At 36.7% G+C, this 26467-nt stretch overlaps 1 protein-coding gene across 2 annotated transcripts in view; it reads right to left on the bottom strand.

Annotated features, from left to right (window-relative positions):
• Positions 1 to 13481: 13481 nt before the first annotated feature.
• HIF1A (hypoxia inducible factor 1 subunit alpha) overlaps positions 13482 to 26467 on the bottom strand; it is a 43115-nt gene continuing 30129 nt past the window's right edge. For both annotated transcript variants that reach the window (XM_012777650.2, XM_012777649.2), the window contains exons 7-15: positions 24396 to 24502; positions 23101 to 23248; positions 20590 to 20810; positions 19651 to 19937; positions 18831 to 18953; positions 18270 to 18703; positions 15940 to 16048; positions 15294 to 15420; positions 13482 to 14794 (exon numbers count right to left, since the gene is read on the bottom strand). In XM_012777650.2, the coding sequence (XP_012633104.2) occupies positions 14643 to 14794; positions 15294 to 15420; positions 15940 to 16048; positions 18270 to 18703; positions 18831 to 18953; positions 19651 to 19937; positions 20590 to 20810; positions 23101 to 23248; positions 24396 to 24502 (1708 nt within the window). In that variant the 3' untranslated portion in view covers positions 13482 to 14642. The remainder of the gene's footprint in view (positions 14795 to 15293; positions 15421 to 15939; positions 16049 to 18269; positions 18704 to 18830; positions 18954 to 19650; positions 19938 to 20589; positions 20811 to 23100; positions 23249 to 24395; positions 24503 to 26467) is intronic.

Raw genomic sequence — 26467 nt, forward strand, 5'->3', positions numbered from 1 at the left:
AATTGGCTTTAGCCTTACTATCGCTCTCCTTTATTTTTTTAATAATATATATTTTTAAATAAGTCATTCATTGCATATGAAATTTGAATACAGTTTATTACATTTATTTAATGTTTATGTATAAAACATAAACAAAGATGTCAATATAATACTTATATTTTAACTGTGGACAATAAGAATGCGAATATTTATAATGAACTTTATTCACAATGTTGAAAGTTTATAAGAAAGACAAATTAGTAGCTGAATAGAGAGATGTACAAGGTACTTGGTTGGAGAAGAAAAATAATAACAAAAAGGTTATTCTGTAGAAATCAATCCATGAATTCCATTGAAGTCAATTGAAATATTTTTACATTATTTACTGTAAATTAATATGAACAAAATTGAAGCCTTTAAAATTATGAAAATATAGAACAAAGTTGAAGGGGTAGGACAACTGAAAGTTGGAATGGGGGTGAATGATACCTTGATCAATGTGTATTACACATGAGCCATATTTTAAAAATATGTTATTGGCATAGCAATCAGTGCGAGAAACTCAATATCTCAAAAGACCAAGGGCAGTCCCATGCATGTACAATATATAACAAAGATGGCATTAAAATAGTCAAGGAAAGAATGAAATACTCAAAAGTTTTTAGAATTTTTATATTAAATACATTAAAAACAAAATTATATCCCTAATTCACAACATAGACAAAAAGCGAATTAGTTATATTAATGAATTCAACTTAAAAACCTTAAAATGTGAGAAAAAATAAAAGGTAAAATATTTAATGACCTCAGAGGATAAGGTAAAAAAGTAAAATATTGTAAGCAATATGGAGTTGCTTATAATTAAAAAAAAACTACCAATAAAAACAAAATAATATATAAAAAGAAAGACAGATTGGGTGAAACTTGCAAAAAAAGGAGACAAAAATTAGCTTCTAGAAATTAAGACTATATAAATAGGAAAGTAAACATTTACAAATATTTCCAAAAAGGCATAGCACATAATAGACATTGTATAGAAGAAATAAACATTTAAAAATATAGCTTAATTAAAAAATAGTGACATCAAAGGCTGACAAAGATGTGGAGAAACTGAATCACTCATATCTTGCTGGTGGGACTTAAAATTATAGCCATTCTAAAAAACATTCTGGCAGTTTATTAACAAACTAAATATGTAGCTACCATGTGATACAGAAATTGTACTCCTGGTCATTTATCCCAAAGAAATGAAAACTTACATTCACACAAAAACATGTACACAAATGTTTACAGCAACATTTTATTCATAATAGTCCAAAGCTGGAAACATAGCAGATATTCTTTTTTGGTTTTGTTTTGTTTTATTAAGATTTTTTTTATTTCAAAATATTAAGGGGGTACAAATGTTTTTGATTACATGGGTCACTTTTGTAATGCTTATCATTCTCCTTTAAAGGGATACCAGGGTGACACAAGTCAACTTTTGAGCTAGGGAGAACAGTGCCAACTTCACCCCTCCCCCACATGGAAATAGAATCTAAGGAAGACTTACTACTGCATTCACTCTCCTTCTGGGTTTGTACTGGTAGGACTTTAAGTTTCATTTTTCTGGTAATTTATTTCTATTGTAGTTTACAAAAGTATCAGTCCACCATAGATTGAGGAGAAATTGTCTTATTACCACAGTTTAAGAAACATTGTTGTACACCATTTTAGTACACATTCCATTGGCCAGAACTCAGTCACATGGACCAGGTGCAAGGGGACTAGGAAAGGGGACTGGGAAATGTAGTCCATAACTGAGCGACCTCCCAGCAATGGCTCCAATCCGTGGAAGCAGCACACAAATCTTTTCTTTTTAATTTTTTGTTTTAAATTATGGGTACATAATAGTTGTATAAAAGTGCACAAATCCTGTGTCTTAGTTCATTCCTGCTGCTATAACAAAATATCATAGTTGGGATAAATTATAAACAACAGAAATTTATTTCTCACAGTCTGGAGGCTGGCAAGCCCAGATCAAGGTGCCAGATTTGGTGCCCAGAAAGAGCAACTCTTTGCTTCCAGGATGGCATGTCATTGCTCTGTCCTCACATACTGGAATAGTGAACGTACAAAAGAGGCCTAGTGAGTTCCCTCCAGCCCTTTTAAAAGTTCTGCTAATCCCATTTATGAGAGCAGAGCTCTCATGATCTAATCACCTCCTAAGGCCCCACCTCTTAATACTGTCACATTGGCAACTAAGTTTTAGCTCATGAATTTTGGGGAACATGCAGACCACAGCAGACTGCCAACATCTCTGCTACAATTTCATTCTAAAAGTGTTAAAGTATTGCCTTTCAATATACTGTAAAGTATCTAAAAATTATTTCTATGTATGGGACGAGTTAAGAATCCAATTTTACTTTTTTCCATATGTATAACCATATGTATATATTTGCCATATGTATAATTTTCCAGCACCTGTTATTGAATAGTCCATCCTTTCTCAATGATCTGAAGTCAATTCTGTCATATATCAAGTGTGCAAGGTTAATTGCAACCAGGACACAACTGTATACACAACAGGCTCTGTACCTGTTGTTAAAATACTAAACTACAGTATTTCCATTACTGTTAGTATATAATTACCACCCTGAGCCTACTGACTGCCGTCAATCCTACCACTTGAGCTACCCTCCCTGGAAACCCCCAGCCTCCCAGCAATTGAAAACTGAAATGATTAAGCCTACCACAGGAAGAGGACTGCAGTGCTCCCTCCAGCTTCAGTCTGTTTCTGAGGTTATCTACTTCCAAAGTTCCATTTATATTTCACCACATTAATACTATACTCTAATTATTAATAATATAGCTTTTTAAAAGAATCATATCTAGGAAGGAAATTTCTTTTATTCTTCTTGAAGGAGTGTCTTGACTATTCTTGAACTTTTGCTTTTTCATATAAATGTTTTCATTTGACTTCTCAAATTTCTCTAATAGTGCCTTTGTAATTTTGATTAAATTACATTAAACCTGCAAGTAAATTGGGAAGGAATAATGCCTTTGTTATACTGAGTCTTTCAATCCATAAACATTTCTTTAACCACCTTGAGCATTTTCAATAAAGTTTTATAATTTTTCTTCCTGAACTTTTTACTTGTCTTTGTTGGATCTTTCTTTCTTCCTTCTTTCTTTCATTTTTTGTTTTGTTTTGTTTTGACAGTATCTTGCTCTGTCATCTGGGCTACAGTGCAGTGGCATGATCATAGCTCACTGCAACCTCAAACTCCTGGGCTCAAGCAATCCTCATGTCTCAGCCTTCTAAGTAGCTGGGACTACAGGTGTGCAGCACCATGCTTGGCTAATCTTTTCTATTTTTTTGTAGAGATGGGGTCTTGTTACATTGCCCAGGCTGGTCTCAAACTCCTGGGCTCAAGTCATCTTCCTGCCTCAGCCTCCCAAAGTGCTAGGATTACAGGCGTGAGCCAGCATGCCCAGCCTTGTGTTGGACTTTTCTTATGTATCTTGTTTTATATGGCTGTGGTATTTGGTATCTTTTACTTCCTTAACATTTTCTAACTGCTTGATGCCAATATATAAAAATGCAATTAAATTTTATATATTGATCTAACATCTAGTCTCTTTGTTAAACTGTTTTTAATTACAATAATTCTTCTATAGATTCTTTTAGGTTTTCTAGATAGGTGATAGCAGCAGCTGTGAATAATGGTAGTAATGATAGATAGTATGTTATTTCTCTTGAATCCTTTTTTCCTGAGTATGAATCAAATTTTCCTATTTCTTTTCATATCTCAAAATTTTTGTTAAAGATTGCATACTTTATTTAACTTACTGTGGCAATTCTGGATACTGATTGCTCCTCCTTCTCCCTGGAACTTGTTTTTGTTCACTAGTTTAGTGACTTGGTTGGATAATTTCAATGAAGCCCATTTTCCCCAAAGTGTGAAGCCGCTGATTGCTCCTCAGATACAGCAGCCCTGGCCTTGTTTATAGTCAGCTTTGGTCCATGGTGGTTTTACCAGGTCCTCTTTGTCTCTTTTCCTGATTACTTTGTTAAACTGTCTGCCTTTTGGTATCCACCCGGTGGTAAGGCTCCCTAATTGCTACCTGATTGCTTTATCATTTTTTGACAACACCCTGAGGCATAAATTGCTCCATAGGCTAAACCAATTAAATTTTACCTCTCCTTTTCTGAGGTATTAATAGTTTTTTGGGTTTTTTTTTAAGTTTTACCTTTTATTCAATTTAAATCAGGGGACTTATTTTTTTTTCAGCATATTATGGGGGTACAAATTTTAAGGTTTCAATAAATGCCCTTTCCCCCACTCCTCCCACAAGTCTGAGTTTCCAGCATGACCATCCCCCAGATGGTGCACATCTCAGTCTGGAGGTTTATCCCTTCCCTGGTACTCTCTGGTGAACTAGCTGGCCTGCTGTTTAGCTTGTTGCTTTTAGGAAGCAACCAGTTTCCTCTTAATTGCTTACAACCAAAATATCCATTGTTTTCAAGACCACCTTTAGGTTCAAATTTTCCTGTAGTCTGTTCCCAATGAAGTCATTTCCTCTGAGAAGAGCTTCAGAGTTCTCCTTTCTTCTGTAGGCCTCTCACCCTGGTAAAAATCTCTGAGCCAATGCTTCATGGCTGGGGATGGGTATAGTGGCCTTCATCCCTCAGCGACTCTCTCCTGCTTTATGAGCAGGGCTCTGGGAGGGGACAGTAGCTTCTGTTCTTCTCAGGGGAATTCCCACCCTATGTGTAAGCTGGGATAAGGGCAATCAGGGTTCCAGTGTTCTCCACCTGCTGCCCTTGGGCTAGAGCCACTGCCCTGTGAGTGCCCAGGCATGCCCAGTCTCTCCAATCTCAGGCCACCCTCGTGTGAAATTCAGCCCTTGCCACACGATGTGAGGGAGGATGAGAAATGCTGGGAGCTTCTCCTCCAGGGAGATACCATAGTCCTTTACTGGGATCTAGGGGAAGAGGGAGCCCCATCTTCTTGGCCACACCAACCTGAGTGGCACTTGCCTTATCCTGAGCAGGGTGGTAGAGGCTACAGGTCATGGCTCAAGTACCACTGACTGACTACTGCTGTTCTCACCAAGATTTAGTAGATTGGCTGGGCGAGGTGGCTCATGCCTGTAATCCTAGCATTCTGGGAGGCCGAGGCAGGAGGATCGCTCAAGGTCAGGAGTTCAAAATCAACCTGAGCAAGAGCGAGACCCCATCTCTAGTAAAAATAGAAATTAATTGGCCAACTAAAAATATATACAAAAAATTAGCCGGGCATGGAGGCACATGCCTGTAGTCCCAGCTACTTGGGAGGCCGAGGCAGGAGGATCCCTTGAGCCCAGGAGTTTGAGGTTGCTGTGAGCTAGGCTGATGCTACTGCACTCTTGCCAGGGCAACAGAGTGAGACTCTGTCTCAAAAAAAAAAAAAAAAAAAGATCTTCCCATTCTCTTCCTTTCCAGAGAAAATTTGTTTGCATTCCATAGCAATGTTCTTTCTGTAGAAGAGGATTGGCAGGTGTCCCAACTGTTATATGTAAGCTTCAAGTCTCATAATTTTGGGGCTCCTCTCCTGTGGTACAAACCCTACTGCACATACAGATAAATATCTGGCCCTCATAGTGTAGCCCATGGGGAATTGAGACTTGATGTGTAATAAATTTTCTGTTCTCTAGTGTTTCTGTCTTACATGTAGTGACAAAAACACCAGAGAATTGAATATATATGCATATACAAACATATATGTATACACACACACATATATATACATATATAAATATATATATAAATCTCTGACTTCTCACAGTTTTGGCTTTAACATCAAATATATAAGCATTTGAACTCCCATCTGAAGACAATAGCTACTAAATTTTAAAAACATCATTATTTTTTAGCTAGGCATGGTGGTGTGCACCTGTAATCCCAGCTACTCGGGAGCCTGAGGCAGTAGGATTGCTTGAGCCCAGGAGTTTGAGGCTGCTGTGAGCCAGGCTGACGCTACTGCACTCTAAACTTGGGTGACAGAGTGAGACCCTGTTTAAGAAAAGATCGTCATTTTTTTCCTGTTAACAAAAGTAACATGCTCCCTATGAACTATCAGAAAGATACAGAAATGAATTATGTAGGAATTCAAGTCCTCTGGCACTCCATCCCCAAGGATAACTGCTGCTTTATTAATACATTCATCATATTATTCCCACTGAGGGATTTTAAAATATAGAAATGACATAATCATAGTTTTGTTTTAGAAAGATTCCTTTGGCAACAGTGTAGTGAGGCAGGGACAGGGCAGATGAGAGGAAAGACGGAGGAAACTCAGGCAAGAACTGATGAGGCAGGATTAGAGAGTGTGTGCACAAAGGATAGATGAAAGAATATCTAGAACTAAAACAAAAACACTATCTGGATACACGCTATTAAGAAAATTATTGTCCAATTTTTAGGTGTGACAATAGTATTGTGGTTATGTCAAAAGAAGATTTTTAGAGATCCATACTGAATTATTTTCAAATGAAATTATGTGATTTCTTGGATTTGCCTCAAAACAATGGGGAGAGGGTGTAGAGGTATGGGTGAAAAAAAGATCATCATGAGTTGATAATTGTTGAAGCTGGTACTGTGGGTGACACTGTGATAGGACACCAGATGTCTCAGGAATGAAAGACCGATTCTCCTGGCTTCTGGGGACGCAGCAGAAGATGGTCAGCTGTCAGTCCTCTTTGGGGACTATCTCAGCAGAAGAAAACTCCCTCACTACAGGTCATGGTTCCTGGGAGCTGCCCGCATCCAAGGACTGCTCAGTGTAGGGGTGTGAAGGCTCCGCTCTCCCAGTAGCTTGGGCCAAGTTTCAAGGGCTATCCCAGTTCCAGAGCTCCCCCTCAGGCTGCTGAAGGCCTCTGTTGGGACTGGACCTCGGCTGTTTCTCCTGCTGCCCACTTCTGCATTTTCCCTTCCACAGGTGTTTGGTTTTTTGCTTTTTTGTTTTGTTTTTGTTTTTGTTTTTTTGAGACAGAGTCTCATGTTATGTTGGCTAGGCTAGAGTGCAGTGGTGTCATCACAGTTCACTGTAGCCTCCAACTCCTGGGTTCAAGCAATCCTCCTGCCTCAGCCTCCCAGAGTGCTAGGATTACAGGCATGAATCGCCATGCCTGGCCCCTTGCACATGTGTTGATCCTAAAAGCAGTCCCTAATAAGTCACCTGCAATCTCCATCTTAGAGTCTACTTCCCAGAGAACCCAAACTGCGAAGACACTCTGGCATCATTACACTGCTCTCTTTACTTCTGTACATGTTCAAGTTTCCATAATTAAAATTTAAGGAAAGAAAAGGACTGTGTCAGACTGGATGGGTGGGTAAGGGAATGGTGACAAGTTACCTCTAGGGTTCTGGTTTCAGAGACTGAGTAGTGCAAGGGATGCTGGAGGAGGAGCCATTTGGAGGACACATAAGGAGTTAATTTTGACGTGCCAAATTTGAGATGCCTGTAGGGAGCAGCCTGGGTTGGAGAGAGAGATTATCAAGCTGGAGACAATTCAATTCATGAAAAGGAAAAGTAGTAATGGCTTAGAACATTTTAGATAGCCAATAAAAATTCTATTTTATGGCTGGGCACAGTGGCTCATGCCTGTAATCCTAGCACTCTGGAAGGCCGAGGCAGGAGGATTGTTTGAGGCCAAGAGTTTGAGACCAGACCAGCCTGAGCAAGTCTAAGACCCTGTCTCTACAAAAAACAGAAAAAGTAGCCAGGCATGGTGGCTCGTGCCTATGGTCCTAGCTACTCCGGAGGCTGTGGCAGGAGGATCACTTGAGCCCAGGAGTTTGAGGTTACAGTGAGCTATGATGATGCCACTGCACTCTAGACTAGGTGACAGACCAAGACTCTGTCTCAAAAAAAAAAAAAAAAAATTCTATTTAGCCTTCAACTGTGTTTGTACAATTACACTTGAATGTGTGAGTACTTCATAGAATGGGAATTAATCCATGTTCTAGAATATTTGTATCACCCAGAGGTCTTAAAATAATAGCTTGCATTCAGCCAGCCCTAATTATTCATGGATTGAACGAATTTCCCTGGAAAAGCTAGAGAATGGTCCTGTTTTCCCCACTCTGTTTCTCTGATCACAATTCTTCTCTGGTCCTTGTGTCACACCGGAAATTCTCTCCCACCTTTGAGCATGGGTGAGTTGTTTTTGTGCAAATAGAGCGGAAGGTTTCAGGAAAAAGATGAGTCAGATGGGAACCATACCCTGAAGAAACTAAGGGTGTAGTAGGAGGGAAAAGACATGCATAAATTATCATAGAAAGTAAAAGAAGAGAGAGACATAAGGGAGAAGTTAAATAAGGAAGTTCACAGGGGTGACAAATATTTGCAGTTGGGAATACACTAAGAAGGGGCATATACAAAGTACCTACCCAGAGTATACTGGCTCCTCTCTAATTTTCTGTGTTTGTAGCTCACCTTGGGTAGATTTCTGCTATAAATATTCTACCAGCAGACTAGGGAAGTCAGGCAGCAGTTTACAATGGTTTACCGTGCACCTTGTGCAGTACTCTTATGAAAGCTTGTGTCATAGCAGTTGTATGTAGAACCATTTAAAAAAAAAAACAAACATTTCAAAGAGCAAATGATATTATTATCCAGTAAGTAGTCTTTCAAAAGGATCTCTACATAAAATAGGGTGTCTTAATGTTAACATTTCAAAGATCTTTAAAAATTAAATATGAGTCACAGAATTCTAGCTGACTTGTCAAGCTATATATGGCATTTTTCAGCTTTTTAAAAGGTATGACCTTCTGTGATAAATATTACAGCCCACCATCCAACCTGCTCTCCTCTATGGAGATGGCTAATCTATGAACCAAAAGAATTGTAGCATTCCCCTTAGTGGCTCCTCCCTAATTAAATACAAATGCACACATACATGACTGATGCTTATAGACCAGTTTCTAGTAATAAAAAAAATATTTAAAACACCCCAACTACATTTAAAAATGGACCCTTAATTTCTATGAAATTATATTTGAAAAACCACAATGAATTTTCCTGAAGGAAACACATTCAAATAAAATGTAATAGGTAGTGAGCCATGGATATGCAGAGGCGAGGTTATTTATTCTAAACAATGCCTAGCTTTGTATTTTACAATAAACTATGCAATCTGAACCTGTTAATTGCAGAGATTAAATTTAAGGCCCCAAGCCTTTTCTGTATTCTGTAAACTCACCTTCCTTCTGTCCAACAAGATTATCTTCCCCTAAAGGATTCTCCATAGCGGGCACACAACAAATGTAGAAAAAGAAGCAAACAAGCAAAAACCCAAAAAAACACCACCTGGGGCAGCTGAAGTTTCGACATGCTTAATTAGTCATATCTCAAAATGCTTTATTTAAAATAAAGCAAGTCTCTGAGTGTCCTAAGGGTAATTATATTTAAAACAACTCTATTTTTGACTAGATTAGATGAGGACTAATTATTATTTTTTGTTATTTTTTATGGTATCAGAGTCATTCTCATGAGGACTCATTTCCTTTTTTTAATTCTATAGCTAACCAACGTGCAGTCTGTTAGGAGACTTCAGATATTTCTATTCTACAAGGGACCCCTTCACACCCCAAAGCTTTGTCTTGGAAATTCGGGGGAGACAGCTCTACAGCAACACCCTAAGCCCCATTCCCCTACGCTCCCCACCTAGAAAACCAAGTTTGGGGAAGGACTAGGCGTCCGGACTGTGACAGGTCACTGAAGACAAAGGCCCGGGCTGCCCGTCGCGCCCCGCCCGCCCGCGCGGGGCCGGGAGCGGGCGCTCCCGCATGCACTCCCACACGTAGGCGGGGGCAGCCGCAGCCGCCCCACGCAGCACACGCAGCTGCCTCGCGCGGCCGGGGCCCCGGGGCCCCAGCGCCCGGCCGCGGGCGGGGGCCGGGGCTGCTGTGCTGCGCGCTAGCACGTACTGGGGCGTGGCCTGCAGCCCGGCGGGCGGGGTTTGGGGCAGGTTCTCGGGTGGCTTGGGTTTTGCACCCTAGTCATGTAATGCCAGCCGCCCCAGGAACAGGAGGGGTGCCGGGTCCCTTCCGCATGCTTGCTATTTGGAGGGTCTGATCGCTGCCGCTCTCAGGCACCTGTCTTTCCGTCCCAGAATGGAGCCAAGGCAAGGCAATTAAGGAAATTCAATAGTACACGGAGATCGGGTGTCTGGGCAGCGTCTTGGATAAAACCGTCCACTACAGGTAAGAATAAAACTTACGTCCAAACCTCTGAAAGGTGTGAACACAACAAAGCCCCAGAAGGCGTTCATGGGAAGGTTTATTTGGTAAAGTCTAGCTTTTATCTCACAGAGAGACGATTTCGTATCAAATTATACAGATTGCACTAAATCTTTGTAAAATGACCTAGAACAACAGGTTCAGCCTTATTTAAAAGGACTAAATATGAGCAAAGTGGTTAGTGGCAGACAAACACTCGAGTGAAAGTTTTTTTCTGTACATTTTTTTTTTGTTCCAACTAGCTACAGTTTGTAAAGGTTTAATCTAACCAAATCTTAATGTTGAAAAAAAGGAAAGATTCCATACTCTTTGTAAGTTGTTTTTGATATTGCTAGTTAAAATTTTGAACTTTTCGATTAAGGTTTTGCAAAGCCAGTAATTTTAAGGTCATCTTTTCTGTATAGGTTTGTAGAAAGAAATCAGGATCTGGAATGGTAATTGTGAGGTTACAAAAACTTAAAAGAAAATAAACATGTCAAACATTAAGTCAAGCAGCTCTGGGAGAACCATATCATACATTCATGTAGCCTTTTAGAGTTTAAAGCGCTTTCCCATACACTACCTCCTTAATGTGAGTTAATGTCTCCATAACTAAAGATCTAAATCTGTGGTTCAAATTCAGAACCCACAAAATAGCACTTAAAGACTTCTATTCTTTTCTGTTTATGTCTTGCCACTCCCCTTAGAACATTTTTTCAATGTGCTATGTGATCTTATTACTTTCAAGTGATACCCAACCCTCAGTTTTCCACACTCCATTGCTTTCTCCTGTCTGCTATTTAAACAGTTAAGAACAGGTAAAAGGGTATGTTTCACTGGACTAACTAGCACTGCAGGGTGGTTAGCACCATGGGCTTTGGAATCAGTGATGGCCAGCTCAAAAGCTCTGAACCTTAGAAGGCCGGCTCTCCAACAAGACTTTCTCATCTATAGAATGAGATGCAAGCAATTATCTCCTAGGAGTTTTTTGAAGATTGAGATAACATATGCAAAATATCAAGTACAAAGTCTAGCATATAGTAAGTACTCAACAGATGTTGGATTCATTTTAACTCCTAATCTATGAGCACTGTACCTAGCACTGGTAGCTCTCTCTGGGTAACTATTTTCGGTTTTGAAGCTCAATGGTGAGGCTTACAGCAAATGAACAAAATATGCTAAATTCCTCTGCTGTACTGTGTTCAGGGTGAAAGTAAATACTATAGTCATTCATTCATAGCAGTACCAGAGAAGGGAGGTGCACAGGCATACATGGAGAGGAGAGAGGATTAAGGAAAGAACAGCTATTACAGAATTATAGTTGCTAGGGTAGGGTTATAGTCCTTGTGTAAAAGCATTATAAAGCATTTTGTGATGGTGCATAATGCTGGGAAGGGCTGGTTCTACTATTTCGAATAGGTTAAATCATTCCAGGTGGCTTGTTTTCTAAGTGATTGAGTAGTTGGTACTTATTTTCTTCGAGCTCTACTGTCTGCTAACGTGGCTTTCCTTTCTCAATCATTGCTCTCACAAGTCATTTTCCCAGACTCCGGGCCATTACATAATCTCATTTAATAATATTTGAAAATTATACATAAACTTCTAGCTTTCAACTGAAGCTAATTTGCTAAATAAATAAGCGAAATTTTTGATTTTGTGACCTGGAAATATTAAGCAACTACCTTATTCTAAAATACCACGTCTAGTATTATTTGTAATTAAATGTTAAAGCACTTTGGACTGTAGTATTTGTGGTGAAGTATACCTGTGCTCTCCAAATTTGGATTAAATTTTAGTATTGTGAACTTTTGTTATAAAATTTTCATTTAATTGTAATCATCGTTCCTCATTCCAAGATAAAAGCAGCCACCTGAGAGATCTATGGCTTAGTTCAATTTGTCCAGAATATACACCACAAGCTACAGGACCTAAGGTACTGCCTACATAATGTGTCCATAAAAAAGATATTATCTTTAGGTGTACAGATTCATAGTGACTTTCCATTTCTTTTTTTGTATCTTTCTATACTGTCTGATTGTTTTAAAAGATTATCTTTCCTTTTATAATCATAAAAGAACAGCTATTTCATAAAACAAAAATACAGAAGAAAAAGAATAAAACTATTTAGATTTGAGAAGAGTGAGCCTTGAAGTGCCAGGCAAGTAGCTGGAGATAATCAGAACCACCTGAGGTTGTTCTGAAGCCAGGAGGAGTGAGGGAGATTGGCCTGGGGATGACAGAGTACCAGTCAACAGGCCAGGAAGGACATCCAAAAGGCTGGGCCAGCTCAGGCAGCCACCAGCACCTTAAGTTCCAAGGGGCAGGAGCTGGTAACAGCCAGCAGGGAGTTTGGGAGACAATCACTTACCCTAGGCAGGTGGCTCAAACTACGGCCTGTGGGCCACATGCAGCCCACTGAGCCACGGCTGCCTGTCCTGCTTAGCAGCTAACTCGTCCTGGGCCCACAGTACGCATGTGTGGAATGTGCACCTCGCTCTCCAACAGCCCTCCAACGGTCTGAGGGACAGTGAACTGGCCCCTGTTTAAAAAGTTTGAGGACTCCTGCAGGGCCTAGACTGTGCCCATGAAGTGCACGGCCCCAGCCGGCAAGCTCCAGCTCCAACCTATTTCAACTGTTGCCCTCTAAGAACCTCTTGGAGATTCAGTTTTCTGTATGGGCAGTGAGAATAATAATAATTCCCCCTTTACACGGTTGTTTTGATGAATAAGTGCACGTTAACAAAAATAAAATATTTTAAAAGCCTATCATTAAAACAAAAACAAACTAAGATTTGTTCTAAGTTTGAAGTTAGAGTCAGAAGACCTCAGTTTAAATCTTTGGTCTGTCATCTACTACTTTTAGGACTGGAGCAAATCATTCCTCATTTGAGGTCTAAATTTATTTATCTGTTAATGGGAATAGATTAGAACTCTTCAGAGGAAACCGTAGCCTTTACAACATTATGTGACAATAACGTTCAGGATTTGCTTCACTCATCCCATTCATGTTAAATATTAAATTTCTGTGTTTCTTGCTTTAACAGGCTAAGAAATTTATAAACAACATTTCTTTTCTAAAAACACTCTTTTCAATGGAACATTTGTTTGTTATGTAGGGACTCAATATACATTAAAGTAGATAAATGTAGAAATAAGTACCAATGTAATTTTCATAAAATACTTAAATAATTGGTAAACAATTTTATGAGTTGGAAGTGTTGAAGCAATATTAAACATAAAAGCGGATCAAAGGGGGCCTGGTCCACAGAAGATGTTTATTTGATGTAACAAAACAATACAGTTAGTGTTAGATCCAACCACAAAGAGAAAAAGGAATGAAAAATTTGTACAATGTACATAGAAAAACAAGATGTTTACTGTGACAACTATACCTAAAATAATGCTTCTAAAATTACTCACTGAAATCTATATGAAAAAAGAAAGATGTTAATAGCGACAAAGTGCATAAAATCAAACATCATATTTTGAGCAAATTAACATAGTAGGCAATTTTGCTAACAATGCATGATTTTTTTTCTTGTTTAGAGTCTGCTCAAAATATCTTTATACCAACAGGGTAGGCAGAACATTTAGGTTTAATATCAATTACACAATATTAGCATAAACTTCCACAACTACATAGGATATTGTTTTCTTTTGAGCTGCAAAGTGACTATAGAAACATCAGATGATTTCTCTGAATTGAGAATTTTATCCAAATAAATGCCACATACCTTCCAGATATATGTATATCTTTCTATATCATGTACATGGCTTTACCCATTTAAATAATAAACCATACAGCATTTAAGAATCATTATTACATGATTAACAATGTCATGTTTCAGGTTTAACAATTTCATAGGCCAAAAAAAAAATTTCTTCTTAAAAACTAGTTTTATAAACGCAGAATATATTCCATGTGTAACTGCTGGTATTTTTTAAGAAAATATATTGTGCAATTGTGGCTACCATGTACTGCTGGCAAAGCATTACTGTTTATGTAAAATGTGAAAAAACTGAGTAAAAATTTTTCAACTGCCTATAATCATGATGAAAGGTTACTGCCTTTTTAAAAAAATTATATTGGCATCTTATTAAAAATAATTCGAAAAGGGACAAACTCCATAGCCAAAAATAAATAAATAAAAAGGTGCATTTTAAAAATGATGCTACTGCAATGCAATGGTTTAAATACCAAAGAACTGTGAAAATGAGCTGTCTGTGATCTGGCATTAAAGAACATACTAAAAAAGAGCATTCATGTAAATTAAGTAGAAAGGGGATCAAATTTGAACTAACCAAGTTTGTGCAGTATTGTAGCCAGGCTTCTAAAATTAGATATAGAAAATATAAATAGACTGCTTTAGGTAATGAGCCACCAGTGTCCAAAAAAGGAATGAAATTATGAAAATGCTCAGTTAACTTGATCCAAAGCTCTGAGTAATTCTTCACCCTGCAGTAGGTTTCTGCTGCCTTGTATAGGAGCATTAACTTCACAATCATAACTGGTCAGCTGTGGTAATCCACTCTCATCCATTGATTGCCCCAGCAGTCTACATGCTAAATCTGAAAAACAAAGAGATACCTAAGTATTCATTCATCTAGTCATGAGTGTTTACTAAACACCCACTATGGGTTAGGTATTGGAAAGTAAAGCAAATATACTTCTGGAAGTTTAATCTATCTGGCACAACCACAGCTATGTAAACAAGTAAGTGCAATCAAGTGTTAACACTGCTATGTCAGAGTGTTTACATGATACAATGAAGGCACAAAGGACTGATAAATCAATTTAGAAAAAAGGAATAAAAATTTACAAGTTTCAGCTTCCATCAATATTGACAACACATAGACACAGATTTATTAAAGAGAATTACTAAAAAATGAAAATTCCATCTTGAAATATCTATCCTTGTATTATGACACGACCATTAGATGAAATGCTACTTTACTTTTTAATCTTGCTACAGAACCAAACTCACTTGGAGTAAAGATCCTAAATAAAAAAGTTTCATATATATTTAATTGTCTTTGTGATGTTCAAGGGCAGAAAGAATCAACTAACCAGAGGGTATTAAAATAATTGTCTTTTGCTCCATTCCATTCTGTTCACTAGATTTGCATCCTTTTACACGTTTCCAAGAAAGTGATGTAGTAGTTGCGCGATCATCTGGCTGCTGTAATAATGTTCCCTAAAAACAGTAAAGTTATTTCAAGTTCAGTGTGTTGAATTTTTTTATAATAAAAAACTCTGAAATCCAGTAACAACATATAGGCAGATAAAAATATATTAAGATAAAGTCATTTGCCATCCATCATGGCTAACTGGTCTATAGATATTTTCCAGTTAATTTGGTCTACAAATATCAGTGTGTATTACACCAGCATTGACTTAACCCAAAACATAGTGGTTTGGTTAATAAGAGAAAGTAACTTAAAGGGAAGAGAATTAGACTGTGGTGACTGATACTAAGTAAGGGGAGAACATCACCTCTTACTCAAAATACATTTGAATTGTCTGGAATTTTTATACCAAGAATGTATTCATTAAATATTTGTATTTTTAGAAAAGTATATACAAAAAAAAAATCAATGTATAACTCCTGAAAATATAACTCTAGTAATTTAGAAGAAACAAGAAATTGCATATATAACTTGGAAATAGCACATTAGCTAGAAGAGAAAAACAAATATACTAATCTTACACTTACAATTCCTACTGCTTGAAAAAGTGAACCATCATGTTCCATTTTTCGCTTTCTCTGAGCATTCTGCAAAGCTAGTATCTTTGGATTTAGTTCTTCCTTAGTAACGGTAGTTCTGAAAAAGAAAAAAAAAATTCTAAATAAAAATATGGTGGTTTTATTATTATTTTTAGAAATATCCACTGATCTCTTTTAAACAAAATACATGATACCTTAGTTTTCCAACATTAAGGAATGTAACACAAGAGAATTCTCCTGATTGCTAAGGTTTATCACCTTAAAGCCCAAGCTCAATTTTTAAAGCAGAAAATTTTTAAACTGGGCATGGTGGTACACACCTGTAATCCCAGCTACTTGGGTGGCTGAGGCACCCAGGTGTTCAGGGCTACAGTGAGCTACGTCTGTGCCACTGCACCCTAGCCTGGGCAACAGAATGAAACCCTGTCGCTAACAGAAAAAAAACCAAAAGAAACCACCCAAATTTTTCTAAACTATGTATATCCTTATTTTATAAAATAGAGCCAAACAGAACTAAATTGACATTGTAGGGTCAAAAAATAGCTAAATATCAGCCTTTTATTCCACCTAATATAACAATACACTGATATTCTTTGAACTACTCAAATATAAGATCAAATTCACATTTGTATAGTATTTTCAGTTTATAAAACACTTTATGTTCCTTAGTCCCTTTTACCTCATTCCAGTTCCCATGATAGGTAAGGTAGGTAATATCATATCCATTTTATAAATGAGAAACCTGAGGTCTATTGGGTAACTTTCTTAAACAACCACTGCTAATTAATTGCAGCTATGGAATTCTAGGTCAGATACCCCACCCACTGCAACCTCCCTCCTCTTACCACTATGCTACTTTGCCTTCAAACTATCTGATTATCACACCTGAACTATCTGTATCTAATATTAGTATTAAATAGTGAAGAACTATTTTAATGAGTCAAGCACATCAGTTTTGTTATATTTATTTTGCTTTTTAAGAACCCCCCTCACGATACATAATTATAATGGCCCCTTGCTGTGTTTTAGATGGTTGAGAATGCCTAATGAGTGATATATTACTCTAACTGCCCTCCTATGTGAGTTTTGTTTTTAAAAATCCTATAAAAGCTCTATTATATAAACAGGCAGTTTTAAAAATTCCTATATAAATATATTATCTTATGAAATATAACTCTATCATGTAAATATTATCTTAGTAGTACTTTTTATAAGTCATTGTCAATTATTTTATGATATTCATGCATCTATTAGTCCAACAACCATTTATTGAGGAGGTACTACACATTAGGTCCTGAGCTAAGTAAGCGTATCACTAAAATGCCCAAGACATTGTCAATGCCCTAATAGTACTTCTGAATTCATCTGAAGTCCCAAGATCTTTTCCTGACTCAAGGAAAAGGCCACTCCCAGTGCTCTAGGTCAAGGTGGTAATGCTGGGCAGGGAAAAAAAAACATGTGCTCTAAATATGGCAGTGCTTCTTTCTTATTGCTATGGATACTGACTCAGTATAGACACAGTAGAGAAGGAATCATTTCTGTCCTCCACACTGACTAGCTAAAATTTCTTTCCTCTAGCCATAGCCTCAAATTTAAAATATGTCAAATCTCACTAAAAATTACATACAGCAATTATAACTTAAAAACTGGGTCATATACATATGTTTGTTCAAACTAGCTCCATAGAAGCAATGTCATAAATCATGCTTAGATTCCTGGTGTAGACCTCAAAAACCTATTTAGTCTATAACATAGCTAATGTTCTACAAATATATCATAAAAAATAAAAGCAACTTTAATACAAGTATATATACATAACTTACAAAGAAGGCTTATAAAATATCTATATTGAACACTAAAGATTAAAGCCCATCAGGCTCAACTGGAACGGGCAATTGCAAATAACCCGTAAGTTGGAAGGGCTTTTATTCAAGTAAGCCTAAAAAGACCTCTAAGAAATAGAAGCATTCTAGTAGTGAGGATAGTTAATTAGTCTGATTGAAACAACTGTAAGTATGTCTATGCCAACTCTTACACATTTACAGAACTTACTGGCTGGATTTTATTTTTAAAGGTGTTAGAAGACTCTTCTACCTCCTACATTTAGATATGTGATATGATTGTTTTAGAGAAAATAAATGTACAGGCTATGTTAGAAATAGTTTCCTGAGTGCTTAAGTTCAGAATTTGTACATCAGTTTTATGTTCCTTAAAGCATACAGATCAGAAGGTTTGCCGTATGTTTAGAAATCATTTACCATCACACATTTTTTCAAAAATAATAAAAGAACTATAATTTTAATGTTATATATAAATACCTTTGACTCAAAGCAACAGATAACACATTAGGACTTCTTGGATGAGATTTTTCTGTCTGTTCTATGACTCCTTTTCCTGCTCTGTTTGGTGAGGCTGTCGGACTTTGAGTATCACTATATGGTGATGTTGCAGCACTAGTAGTTTCTTTATGTACGTGGGTAGGAGATGGAGATGCAATCAATATTTTAATGTCTTCCATACCATCTTTTGCCACTGTTTTTAATTCATCAGTGGTGGCAGTGTCAGTGGTGGCATTAACAGTAGGTTCTTGTATTTGAGTCTGCTGGAATACTGTAATTGTGCTTTGAGGGCTTGCGCTTTGAGGGCTTGAAGAACTGGTTTCTAATGGTGATAACTGATCGAAGGAACGTAACTGGAAGTCATCATCCATTGGGATATAGGGGGCTAACATCTCCAAGTCTAAATCAGTGTCCTTTAAAACAACGAATACATGAGTTTTTACAATAGCCAAATGTTGTAAATAACAAAACAAGTTAAAGTCACTACAGACTAAAAATTAATAAAATTTAATATAAAATACAATAAACAAGTTCATATACCTGAGTGGAAAATGGATTCTTTGCTTCTGTGTCTTCAGCAAAAAGTTTTTCTACCAATTCCAACTTGAATTCATTGACCATATCACTATCCACATAAAAACAATATTCACTGGGACTGGTAGGCTGAAAAAGGAATTAAATGTGTTTATTTTCCCTGATAAAGCCTCCAATATTTATACACAGAAAGCCCTAAAATTGAATCATTCTAGATCTAGAAAGAGCCTGATGTGATACCTCTAGTCTTGGCCAGGCTAGCCTTTAAAGACAATTTTTATTGTGTTTATAGGACAGTTGATATCAAGACAGATCGAAAATTTAAAAGACCAGTTATTAACTGTTCTGTGTAAGACTTGGTATATTCATGTTACACTTATCCAGAATTTGAAATAGTGATAGAAATAGGGCTAAATTGGGCAAAGAACTTACAAGGTCCCTTCCCATTTAAAAAGCCTGTTGCCACCAGACAGTTCTCCAACTCAAAGAGTATTTAATAGTCTGGGGCTATCATTATTCTCTTTGGATGTCCACATTGAAAACGTTTTTTGTCTTACTGATATAAATATATAGGGAAACAACCTAAGTTTCACCTTTTAGGTTATATCAAGCCAGTTCTTTCCAATGTTTCTGATTATCTTTGAGCTTATAACTTACACTGAGGTTTGAGTTGGGCTAATAGCTTTTGCAATTTTAAAGTGCTAAAATTTACACACACACACACAATTTGACATGTGGTTCAAATTAAAATTTGAATCAAATTTACAAATACTTTCCTGAATGTTAAAATCTCAAAGTTGTCCTTTTCTTATATCATGACACCAACCTCAGGTGAACTTTGTCTAGTGCTTCCATCAGAAGGACTCGCTGGCTGATCTTGAATCTGGGGCATGGTAAAAGAAAGTTCCAGTGACTCTGGATTTGGTTCTAATTTCAGTGCAACTTCTTGATTGAGTGCAGGGTCAGCCCTACTTCGAAGTGGCTTCGGAGTTTCAGAGGCAGGTAATGGAGACATTGCCAAATTTATATTCTGTAATTTTTCATTAGATGAAGGAAGCATTACATCATTATACAATGGAATTTCCTCAAGTTGTTGGTCATCAGTTTCTGTGTCTGTGGGGAAAAGGATTAGTTAATCTACAGTATATAAGGATTTTAACACATAGAAATTTATGTTCCTTTTTTCAAAAGGTTTGTCTAATTCATCAAACAACAAAAATGTCACCAAATTTTTCTTAATTAGAAAGTTTACAGATTATAGTAAAACCATAAGATTATCTTTCCAGTCCATTATTGACAACAACTATTAATCCATATGGCGTAGATGACCTGCAATTCCAACCTTTTTATACATTAAAACATAACCCAGTTTGAAATTAGTTTCATTTTTAATGTTAAATGTTGTATAATATTATGACTGCTTATGTATCCTTTAATGCAACTATACCTATTGCAATATAACTCAGCAAAATTGTAAAGAAAATCAGACAGCAGGTTATAGAGATAGCAGAGTAGCTGGGAAAAATTTAAGTGAGAAGAATACCTTAAGTCTACTTTGAGACACAATTTCAAGCAATGTGAAAAAAGCACGAATGCTAAAAATTACAGGGGCAAAAATATTAAGCAAATACTTTCAATCAAAAAGAAAATGTGTAAGACTGTAATGTCCAAATGATTACTAACAAAAAATGTCAAAGTTTAGTTAACATGGGGCTTGCAGCAACATTCATGGTTTAGGAGATGAACAAAATAACTAAGTACCCACCATTGCTGCCAAAATCTAAAGATATGATCGTGTCTCCAGCAGCTGGGGCCAGCAAAGTTAAAGCATCAGGTTCCTTTTTAAGTTTATCAAAGAGGCTACTTGTATCTTCTGATTCAACTTTGGTGAACAGCTGAGTCATTTTCATATCTGAAGATTCAACTGGTTTGAGGACGCATTCTGTTTGTTGAAGGGAGAAAATCAAGTCGTGCTGAATAATACCACTGTCAAAAGAAGAGAAATTAGTAATCCCTAAGTGAGCACTTGACACAATGAGGGGGAGGGGAACTGTGTAATGACTTTTATTTCTTTAAAAAAATTCTGCTTTATGAAAAAGAATATTTTACCTGGGCACAGTGGCTCATGCCCATAATCCTAGCACTTTGGGAGGCCGAGGCAGGAGGATCACTTGAGGCCAGAGTTCAAGACCAGCCTAAGCAATATAGCAAGACCCTGTCTCTATAAAAAAATGTTTTTAAAAAATTTTTTTTAGCTGTGCATGGTGGTGCATGCCTATAGTCCCAGCTATTCAGAAGGCTGAGGCAGGAGGATTGTTTGAGCCCAGGAGTTCAAGGTTGCAGTGAGCTATGATGGTGCCACTGCACTCCAGTCTGGGCAACAGAGTAAGGCCCTATCTTTAAAAAAAAAGAAAAAAAGAAAATTTTAAGACTTTAAGATTCCTTGAGATGCACGATCTCTCATGCATACTTTGTCACATTTAGGGTTTTAAAATGCCAATATGAAATAAAGACCTAAGAAAATTCACAATACAAAACAGTTTCAGTAATTTCAATTAAAAGCTTCAGATACCATTTGGGAAGAGTGGTGGTGACAAGGAAATTTGCAGTCAAGTACATGAAGGACACAAATAGATCCTTGGAATTTTTGTACTGACCCACATATAATGAAATTGCTAGAAAAGAACTCTTTGGCTGTAATATATGAGGGATGACCTAAGGATAGTCCTGAATATATATAGATAAGTAACCAATGTTTTTCTAAGAGAGGTGCTATACTTTCTTTGGTGGTAAGAAAATGATATGGTGATACCATCTACAGGATAGGGTGAAGAGGGATGATGAACAACAGCTCCATCTTTGTGTTTGGCTTAAATATAAATTTTATTACTCCTTTAATTAAATGTTCACTGTGAATGAACTGAGGATACAAGGATTAAAATACTAAACCCTTGCCCTCAAAGAAGTTCATAACCCATTATGAAAGGAGATGCGTAAACATTAAAATACACTATGGTAATGACTAAAATGGAAAAAACTTGCTTCACTGAGAAGCTAACAAGCTGAAACTTGGGCTCAAGTAGCAATTTGTCAGGCAGACTGGGGATGGGGGGAAGAGAAGGACATTGCAAATGGGGCATTCTTATGTAATGGTAAAGTTACAAAACAACTCTTTGGCACTAATAATATTAAAACATTAAAGGATGGTGTCAAAAGTGGCAAGAATAATATCAAATGACCAAAGTCTTCCTAAGAGGGGAGACTGTAGATTTTAGAGGGAGGGCTAACTCTATGAAATCATGAATATGATGACAAGAAAGGATGTTGTGCATGTAGGCAAGGATTTATCTTGGGTGTGTGTGATAAAGGTATCTTTTAAACAATGCTAAGGAAAATGAAACAATGAGATATCCACACTAGAAAGCTCAGCCTGATAGTAATGTGGAAGACAGACTATAATGTGGTGGTAATATGGATAGGTAGACTAGATAGGGCAGGAGCCTAGTGAAATAGAGCAAATAAAAGATTAATTTAAGATATATATATATATATATATAAATAAATAAAATACGCACAAACCAATGAACTAAGAGAAGAGTTCATGAATATAAGGAGCCATGTATCACGTTATATAGCCTTTTTAAGTAATCTCACATAGAATCTCATTATAACATTTTGAAGTAAGTGTTATCGCATTTACATAGATGAAATTCAAGAAACGAAGAGACTTCCCTAAGATCATGGAGCTAATGAATGGTAGAGCTATGACTCAAACCTAACTATTCCAAGGCCAATATTCTCCCTACAAAAATAACATAGCTTTCTTGAGATAGGATATGCTGATAGCTGTATCAGTAGAGCAAACTAATCCATAGATCTGAAATTTTTTCAAGGTCTTTTTAAAAATAGGAGTGAAAGTAATGGGGATGGATAACTACTGATAGTTATTTAGTGGCACCACTGTGGAATAGCTGGACTGGAAACCTAGGTCAGAGTACTGAAATCTTAATTTGGTAGAAATGTAAAAGTAAAATAAAATTTAATTTTCTTTTTAAGAGAGAAAGGGTCTTGCTCTGCCACTGTTGCTGGAGCACTGGGACACAATCATAGCTCACTGTAGCCTTGAATTGCTGGGCTCAGTGATCCTCCCACCTTGGCCTCCCAAGAAGCTGGGACTACAGGTATGCCACCACACCCAGCTAATTAAAAAAATGAACAGAGTATATAATAAGAGTTACTTCTTTGCTCTCCCAAAATATTTATTTCTCAAGCTTACCTCACAACATAATTTACACATACAATGCATTGTGGTTGAGAATTCTTGGTGTTATATATGACAGTTGCTTGAGTTTCAACCCAAACATATCCACCTCTTTTGGCAAGCATCCTGTACTGTCCTGTGGTGACTTGTCCTTTAGTAAACACTAGGAGTGAAAAGGAAAAAGAATCATGCAGAGAAAATATTTTAACTTTGAATTTTCAATCAAATGAAAAGATGTTGAATGTCAATTATTGTTTTAGAAAAGGGGAGAAATGTTTATTTTAATGGAATCGTTGTAACTGTTTAATTTGATGGAGAGCAAGAGAAAGCCCCAGCACAGCTGAAAACTTATCTACTTCCTTCTTCTTACCTCCAAGTAAAACTCCTTTCCTGCCAATCTTCACTTTGAATAAAAGAAAAGTCAGGAATGAGAGAGAGTGGTGACCAAAATTCCTTTAACGACTTAAGTTGAAAGTGTCAAAGAGAGATCAATGACCTTGATTTCACAGGGAACATTCAACAAAGAGGTACTGCTATCATTTCCTTAAATCCCTGCTATAGTTTCCATAAAACCAAAGAAGCTTCAAAAAGCTGTACTTAGCATATTTGAATTCCATACTGTATGCTTTTGGCAATGGGCACTCTAATTATTGATTTGGGAGAAAGTACTGAATAGATCATAATGATGATGATATTGTCATGAGTTTTGGGGCTCTGACTGCAGACTTGGGCCTACTCTTCAGTTCAAGACTAATCACACTGAGAGGCATTCAGATATCCCCAGTATGACTGGGAAGTCATGTTTAGGTTCAGATTAAACAGGCAAGTGAGAAATTCTAAAGTTTAACTTACCTTAGGACCTTAAACAACATTCATTTGAGTAAAATTCAGAATCATATCTATGTCAAGGGTACTTGTTACCACATGTGCATGATGTTAACCACTTTCTCATTCATTGACTGTACAAATATTTTCTTAGTGCCTTGTATGTACCAACCACTTTTCTGAGTATTTAAGCAGATTCTGAAAATGATGCTCTTAAATACTCTATAACATTTGATTTTTTAAAAGTTTATTTAAAATGTCAGGGACGTTTTATATATTATTAAATGATTCTACTTTTACTTATATTTGTTGTAACAAGTACAAAACATAGGTTTAACAGTCAAGATCCCCTATGAAGAGGTCTGTTAACATATTTAGTCTAGGAAGACTGGTTCATTTTAACCAGAAAATTAGACAGCCAAATAGTAAAGAGATTGCAAGAGTTAAATAAGTAGAATATCTATGAATTCTTCCATTGTACTTACTATCATGATGAGTTTTGGTCAGGTGATCAGAGTCCAAAGCATGATAGTATTCATAAATTGAGCGGCCCAAAAGTTCTTCTGGCTCATATCCCATCAATTCGGTGATTCTGTTAGTAAAATGTGTAAGTTTTAAAAGAAAAAAAGGGATAGACTGATAAAGAAAATTTTTGTTTTCTAGAGTAACTGATATGCATTAATCTTATGAACAAGTGAATTTTCAAAAATAGCGTCCTTCTTTGCTTAGAATAAATGAACACCTCAGCTTTAGTAACTCTGCAGTTATTAAATGCCATTTATTCCATAATAAACAGAAACCTGATTTGTCAAAAACCAAAGCAAATGGTTCTGCAGAAGAGTGCAATTAAACCCAAACCAAACCCAACCAAAGCCCTCAATTCTTTACAAAGAGATAGTCCTAAACACATCAACACTAGGTGGCAGCATTATAAAAGAAAATACTATTTTTAAACAAAATCAGTCATATTTCTTTAAATTATACTTTAAAAATACTTTTAATTGGATTTATATTTGCACATTTAAATAAAATTCCTATAGAACTAAAAACATTTTCACTATTCAAACCTTTGTGTGCTTGGCATTATATCAGGCATGAAAATGCAAAGACAAAAACTCAACATGTGGCTAATCTTCTGGTACACTTACCATACTACTTATGAAACAATGTGGTAAATGCAGTGATGAGAATCTGTTCCAGGAATCAGAAGAATCATCCCTGTCCATGAGAAGGAATGGTAGAATGAGGGACAGCTTCTTATAGGAGACTTATGAGTTCAGTACAGAAGAGAATCAAAGAAAAGGCAAAACCATTTCAGGAAGAAGGTACAGTATAAGCAAAGATAAAGAAAATGTTTAACATGGTACAGGTAACAAAGACTACTGATGTGGTTAGTGGAGACGAGCAGAGAGAGATGATGGCTGCAGAAGAAGCAGAAGGATCAGATCAGTGAGGGTCTTACTCATTGACTTAGGAAGCTCTGATTTAATCAGATATCAATCAGTGCTTCTCAATCTGAGATGTGCCTATCACTATGGGATGCCAAGAAGTCAAAATATACAGCATACACTTTCCTAGAAGGTCAATTTTATGTATACTGGAGGAAGAAAGGTAAAGTTAATTTAACTTTAGAAAGTGACATAGCTTATGTTCTGTATGAAAGTCAGGGGGTGGGGGATGAATCCAGAAAATGGGATCACAAAGTGTTTTTAATGGACTAGGACATCTGTGATCTAAAGTCATATATCATTCATTCATTGTAAGTGTCTTTAGGGAGGAACTGTTAATCTTCATTCCTACTTTAGTGCCATAAACACAGATGTTTAAATAAATGTGTTGTGAATGATGGTAAGTGGACATTACTCAATAAATAATAGTGGTTTGTGGGATATTTTGGATGTCAAAAGCTTGGTATGTTAGATTTTCTTAAGATTGGGCAAATGTTTTCCTGTATCTTAGTTCTTAGGGACTATAGATATGAGAATTTCCTGGCAAGAGCTCTAACCAGAAAATAAGAGTCTACTGGTCAAACTCAAAACTTTTCTTGGTTGATCAGTAAACTGTCTGTCTTTACTCTTAACTTCTCTGTCATGATCATTTTGCTAATTTTCTGATGTAACCAGAGGGGAATGCTACTCCCTTTCTCATTATTGCTCCATGACCTTCCTTTCTTCCCAGCCTCCCCTATACTTTGTTATTTTAAGTTTTCAAAAGATGAAAAATAATTCCTCAAAACAAGATGGGCATCTCTGTTCTAGCATACATTCACATGAATACTCTCAGTAAACACCAGAAAATAGTTCTTAGCTTTCCCACCCTCATTGTCTTAAAACTGACAACAATTGAAGAACTCACTGTGTGCAGTATATATTTTACTCCTTTAATCCTTACAACAACCTTTTGCAGTATGACCTTTATTTTACAGATGAGGAATGTGAGTTTTACAACAGTTAAGAACCAAGGCCACACTGTAAGTACCATAGCTGCAAGCCAGGACTAAATCCAAGATTATGTGATTCCCAAACCAGAGCTCTGTCACATTTCCTTGTTGAGTGGA

This window comes from Microcebus murinus, chromosome 6 (assembly GCF_040939455.1).
Source record: "Microcebus murinus isolate Inina chromosome 6, M.murinus_Inina_mat1.0, whole genome shotgun sequence".
Classification (NCBI taxonomy): Eukaryota; Metazoa; Chordata; class Mammalia; order Primates; family Cheirogaleidae; genus Microcebus; species Microcebus murinus.